This window comes from Triticum aestivum, chromosome 4B (assembly GCF_018294505.1).
Source record: "Triticum aestivum cultivar Chinese Spring chromosome 4B, IWGSC CS RefSeq v2.1, whole genome shotgun sequence".
Taxonomy (NCBI): Eukaryota; Viridiplantae; Streptophyta; class Magnoliopsida; order Poales; family Poaceae; genus Triticum; species Triticum aestivum.
In genome coordinates this window covers 13,370,315-13,376,672 of record NC_057804.1, presented here as the reverse complement: position 1 = coordinate 13,376,672, position 6,358 = coordinate 13,370,315, and the positions used below count along the sequence as shown (strand labels likewise).

Genomic DNA, 6,358 nt, shown 5'->3' with positions numbered 1-6,358 from the left:
GAAAACCTCCATCGGATGAACAATTGAGCACCGGGTTGACACGTACTAGGAGTAGTAGTATTACTCTTAGACGTTGCTTTTGCTGTGGTTTTGCGCCAGGATGTTTTTATTGCATTTTTTTTCCTTTTCGTTATCTTTTTCTTTCTCTCTGTGTGTGTGTTGATACGCGGTCAGGGAACCTCGTCAAGAATTTAAGTGCAGCGACAGTAGTTGCCAGGACGGTGGCTTCGAATCGATCCTTGTATTTGTTTTTTGTTTTCTTAGGTTCTATGCAATAGTATAATAAAATGATTGTACGCATCTCTTTGATGCAGAGTCTGGGGTATTCCTCCTTTTTGAAAAAAGATAAAAAAGGAAAACAATATTTTTCTTTCTGTGAAAAAGACCCTCGAAGACTAATAAGAAGTAATGAGCGCCAAAAATATAGTGAAAGTTTCATTGAGAACCCTACGCCACCGAACAATTACTATGGTTGCCAAAACCAGCCGTCAAAGCACATTTGCCATCGCTACCTTACTGGAGCCTGCTTGACCTTGTCGGTGACAGTTAGCAATTCTTTGTGCATGTGCCTCTAAGGACCGGCGTTCCCTAGCCACATTTGTCGCCACTAAACTCTTGAAATGATCTAAAGCGTTCGACACCAAATTTTATCGTCGGGTACACCCGACAAGAAATCCTAACCTCGTTGCCTCAACAAGACGACACAAATCTATGTGAACTCTGTCCTGATGAACGAACTTGACGTGGAACGGACTTCGGAAGACCAGCTTGAATATGAAACGCCGCCATTTGCTCGGAAGACCATACGAGAAAGAGAGAAAATCCTAACTCGAACTACTAGCAAGAGCCGAGGCACCGGGATCCCCTCCTCGCCACCGGACGGCTAACAAAGAAGCTTGGAGTTCCATCTTTTGATGGTGGAACCCGTTCTTTTATGGGGCCGTATGAAATAGTAATAGGAATCTTGCTTGGGTTCGGGTACATGTGTTCTTTACATAAAGAGCGTTGACATTCAAGTAGGATGCACGGCGTCCTGTTCATAATAACCGTAAAAATTGTTGCGAAGCAGAGCGATGTCCCGCTTCTCTGAATCTGCAGAGAGATTCGCCAGTAAAATATTTCGGTTGAGTTGGTTCTCAGGGCACGAACAAACTTGGAGAACACACTGATCGCGCATGTTAACACCAGTGTTGACCAGTACGTGTTGCCCTAGGCCTACTGCCAACTTTGTTGATGCTCTATGATGCCTGCTTGCAGACATGCACGCGGTAGTTGGTCACTGATCTCTGCGTCTCAAAATAAGTGTCGCTGATCTAGTACAACTTTGATATAAATGTCGCTGATCTATATTGTACTAGGTGAGGAGAAGACCGAAACTTTGTAGAGCTAGCTGCCTTTCCTTCACCATCACCGGCCTGCGATGTGTGATGTGTATGTGTATGTGGTTCTTGGTCATCACACGCACGTCCAGGTGCACTTGTATCCAAAACCGCCCGTCCTTGTCCCGCCTCACAAAAGCAGCCACCGCACCGCACTAGAAAAAATAATCAAATCGTTCGCACCTCTCCATCATCCAAATCGCATCCCTTCTCCTCCTCCTCCTACACGTACGCTGGTGCCCCAGCTGGAACCAAAATCCGCGTTAAATTCGTGAACTCTTCTTCCGTGCAGCGTGCGTGCGTGTGTGTGGCCTCAAAGCTCAGCTCGGCTGGTGCTAGCTTGCTTCGAACGTTCGTGAACTCTTCTTGCGTGCGTGCGTGGTCGTGTGGCTGAGAGCTTTGCTCTGGTGCTTCGATCATGGCGGGCGTGGCCGTGGCGCCGGTGCTGCTGCTTCTGCTGCTCGCCGTCGCGGGGCTTCCGGCGGCCGGGGGGCTCGGGGTGAACTGGGGAACGATGGCGTCGCACCAGCTGCCGCCCAGCACCGTGGTGCGGATGCTGCAGGACAATGGCATCAAGAAGGTGAAGCTGTTCGACGCGGACGCTGAGCCGCTGGGCGCGCTCGCCGGCTCCGGCATCGAGGTCATGGTGGCCATCCCCAACAAGATGCTCGACATGATGACCGACTACGACACCGCCAGGGAGTGGGTGCACAAGAACGTCAGCGCCTACAACTTCGGCGGCGGCGTCAACATCCGGTCAGCACCTCCGCTCCTCCTCTATCCATGATGATCCTCTTCCCTCTTGCTCTTTGATTCACAATCTCGGATGCAATTTGCTTATTCTGTTTTCATACCTGTTCACTGATGCTTCTGTTGTCATCATGTTATAATTGCAGTTTTAATTACTCCCTCAGGCCTAAAATAAGTGTCTCAGCGTTAGTTACAATTTTGTACTTTAGTTACTTCTTCCCTTCCAAAATAAGTGTCTCAATTTTAATATAACTTTATACTACCTCCGTCTCGGTGAATAAGTCATTCACGTAGTTCTAGGTCGACAATTTAACTATCTAAATATGTATTATACGTGATAAAAAATATATATTTAGAAACTATATCCGTGTAGAAATCTTGTGATATATTTTTCATGACATATACCACATATTTAATGCCTTAAATCGATGACCTAGAACTACGCGAATGACTTATTCACCTGGACGGAGGTAGTATTAAAGTTAGTACAAAGTTGACACACTTGTTTGGAGACGAAGGGAGTATTTGATAGCGATGTTTATATTCTTATTCTTCCTTTAAATGTGCATATTGTGAGTTTACGATAATACTCCATACATACTTATTAACCTTCTCGATTTGTGTACAATGATAGTACTACTATTTATGTCCTGATTCTCTCAATTCCCCTTTTCTTCTTCCAAAAGCTTGAGTCTGAAGCATGCGGCCCAAAACCTTTATCTTGTTTCATAATTCATTCACAGTGGGTGCCTAAAATACTCACCATAGGTATAGGAATATAGGATGATGTGGATATCCAATTTGCTGATTGTCCCTACCTGACTCGTTCACTGGAGGCTTTCTTGTCAGCAAAGTGGCAACCTTGGCATGCCTCAGCTAATTGCAACATAAAGCTACCTCCCTACACATATCCATCGCATATTTGCATCTGTCCTGCCCAGTTGACGTCCGAAGAATCTAACTTTCGGCACTTCTTATCTGCTAATTGTTCTTGGATAGAAAATTCTTTGCTTTCTTGTTTCAAAAAAATAAATAAAAATTCTTTGCTTTTGTTTTTGGAAGATCGATAGAAAATTTCTGAAAACGATCTGTCACGCGCACTAGTGAACCCACGTGGATCGATCATCCCACTGAATCCTTGTCGCCTAAAAGGGATTACTTATCTTATTACTAAAAAGAAGCAGGGCACTTGATCTCATTTCAGTGGCCCTTCTTGGCGCCCACTAGACATCCACAAAGTCCTCAACACATTTCTTATTTCTGCAACATGGGCGCAAACTGTTCAGTGCAAAAAAAATTGTACGAACTGTTTTCTTTCTCTCATAATGGTGATCAGCTGGGAAAGAATCTTGGCACATCATGCAATCCGCCCTGTCCCTGTATCATGCCTGAAATTTTGTTTGCGGGTGAATTAGCCGTCGCAACTGAGAACTATCATCTCTTAGTGTTGCGTGTGTGCATCTTTGCTATGCATAGGACGGGTGTCGGGTGTCCTCTCATGCTATATTTTAACTTTTTAAGTTAATAAAAGTGCCCTTTATTAGAAGAAGAAAAATCATCTAGGTTAATAACAACATTTATTCAAATTTGTTTTGATAACCATGGTATGAAAACTAATTATACATTTCCCTACCTGCAGATATGTTGCCGTCGGGAATGAGCCGTTTCTGTCGTCCCTGAATGGCACGTTCCTGAATGTCACGTTGCCGGCCCTACAGAACATCCAGAAGGCCCTCGACGAGGCCGGCGTCGGCGACACCGTCAAGGCCACCGTACCGCTGAACGCCGACGTGTACCAATCCCCCAAGGACAACCCGGTGCCGTCGGCCGGGCGGTTTCGGCCGGAGATCTCCGGCCTCATGACGGAGATCGTGCAGTTCCTCAACCAGAGCGGCGCGCCCTTCACGGTCAACATCTACCCATACCTGAGCCTCTACGGCAACGACGACTTCCCGCTGGACTTCGCCTTCTTCGACGGCGCCAGCTCCCCCGTGGTCGACGGCAACATCCAGTACACCAACGTGTTCGACGCCAACTTCGACACGCTCGTGTCGGCGCTCACGGCGGCCGGCGTAGGCGGCCTGCCGGTGATCGTCGGCGAGGTTGGCTGGCCGACCGACGGTGAAAAGCACGCCACGGCCGCCTACGCGCAGCGCTTCTACACGGGCCTGTTTCGGAAGCTGGCGAGCAACGCCGGCACGCCGCTGCGGCCCAACCAGTACATCGAGATCTACCTCTTCAGCCTCATCGACGAGGACGTCAAGAGCGTGGATCCGGGCTACTTCGAGCGGCACTGGGGCGTGATGCGCTATGACGGCCAGCCCAAGTACGCCATGGACCCGACCGGGCAGGGCCGGAACACGGCGCTGGTGGGGGCCCGGGGCGTGGAGTACCTCCCGCGGGTGTGGTGCGTGCTCAACGCCAACGCGGGGAACATGAGCAGGCTCGCGGACAACGTGGGCTACGCGTGCTCCAACGCCGACTGCACCTCGCTCAGCCTCGGGTCGACGTGCAACGGCATGGACCCCGCGGGGAACGCCTCCTACGCCTTCAACGCCTACTTCCAGGTGCAGGACCAGGACGAGCAGGCGTGCGGCTTCGACGGGCTCGCCGTGCGCACGCGGCAGGACCCCTCCACGGGCACCTGCAACTTCACCATACAGCTCGAGACCACCTCCGCGGCGGCGGGGCGGCCGACAGTTCTCTTGACGACGGCCCTGCTGGCCTTGGTTCTTGCGGCCATGGTGACCATGCTCTGAGCGCGAATCTGATTGCTATATATGGCGGTGCTAGTTAGTAGTGATTGGAGCAGTTAATTAACTATACAAGGAAGGAGCTAGCTAGATGTTACACACTTGTAGTTGTAGATATTCTTTTGGTTTGTATACGCGATACGCCACTGTAGTATGTATGTATGATCACAGGGGCCCATGGACCTCGGATTCCAAGGGTTTATTTAGATGTATAGCAAGAAAGATTGAGCACACGTCGTTGTCTTCATTGTGTCGTAGGGCGAGAGTCTATCACCTTGCTTGTGACTATCATTTGGGAGCTATGTTTGTGCCCTGCTTCGCCTCTGTCCTGGGTGGAGCTATGTTTGTGTAGGTGAATTCGTTGGTAACCTCATGACAAAGCGTTTTTATTGTGGGGGTGGGGGTGGGGGTGGGGGGTGACCTCATGACAAAGCGTTTTTATTGTGTGGGTGTGGGTGGGGGGGGGGGGGGGGGGGGGTCTGCGTTGTACAAGTGTGGACTATTGTGGTCATTGTGCACCGGTTATGTTTGCCAAGTTGATCGTGTTGTCATGGGTTTCATGTTTTTTGAGTATTTGTCAATGTTCCTGTTTATAAAAACTGTCTTGGTATATCTCAGTCGATTGAGATTTGTTTCTGTCACTGATACTCGATAAAGTTTAAGTTGACTAAAAACTAGCCACATCCTATAGAAAATAGTTGTGGGATGTTGGCTGGCACTGTGTCTCGAAGAGGCCACGTTTGACGCACAACGTAGCTGGTCTCTTCCAACTTCCAAGAACAACGATCGATACATTTTCATGTTGCTTTCGTTGCCGTCATCGTCGGTCGCCTCCCCCGAAACGAACGTGTCCAGAGCTCGCTCATGCCGATCTAGGAGTAGAGCAGCTATCCAACGTGTAAACATGGCGTTGCTCGTCTCCGACAGCTAGCCGCGAGGGAGGGATTGTTGGTGACTTGCTGGTACCAAATGCAACTAGTCGATGGGTGGGAGTGAGTGAGTGGTCACTGTTCAAGCTAGGGAGCGATGACTGATAGGACCATATACGTTACTATTTGAATTTGATAGGATTGGAGTTGATGTACGTATGTTTCGTGCATTAGCAATTCTTCTTTTCTTTTTTTTTTCTACGAGAGATGCATGATTCACATGAAAGGTTTTATTAGAGCAATTCCAACGCACGGACGCATTTTCCGCGCAGACAAAAAATGTTGTCCAACGCACAGACCCATTTCTATTTTCTGTCCTCTCAAACCCATTTTCATCCTAAATTTTGGTAAGATTTGGGTCAAAGACAAATACAAAACGATTGTTTTCTGTGTGCTCTTCGTCCGTGTGTTCGCTACATGTCCCGCCTGGCCCAACTGACATCCATCCCACCTCTCTCATTTCTCTCTGTCGCACCCACCTGTGATCTGGCCGCCGTCGGCACGTCGGAGCGGTCGTGGCTGCAATAGCAGCTGCTGGGCATATGCC

General features: G+C 48.9%; 1 protein-coding gene across 1 annotated transcript; it reads left to right on the top strand.

Moving 5' to 3' along the window:
- Positions 1-1,560: 1,560 nt before the first annotated feature.
- Positions 1,561-5,170, top strand: LOC123090579 (glucan endo-1,3-beta-glucosidase 8). The gene is made up of 2 exons (XM_044511897.1): positions 1,561-2,135; positions 3,769-5,170. Exons 1-2 carry the CDS (start codon positions 1,798-1,800, stop codon positions 4,886-4,888), a joined length of 1,458 nt encoding a protein of 485 aa, XP_044367832.1. The 5' UTR covers positions 1,561-1,797; the 3' UTR covers positions 4,889-5,170.
- The last annotated feature ends 1,188 nt before the right edge of the window (positions 5,171-6,358 follow it).

Excerpts from the sequence above, each read along its gene's own strand:
- LOC123090579 (XM_044511897.1), top strand. The coding sequence starts at position 1,798 with ATGGCGGGCGTGGCCGTGGCGCCGGTGCTGCTGCTTCTGCTGCTCGCC. Across the intron at positions 2,136-3,768 it reads GGCGGCGGCGTCAACATCCG|ATATGTTGCCGTCGGGAATG; the intron begins GTCAGCACCTCC and ends CCCTACCTGCAG.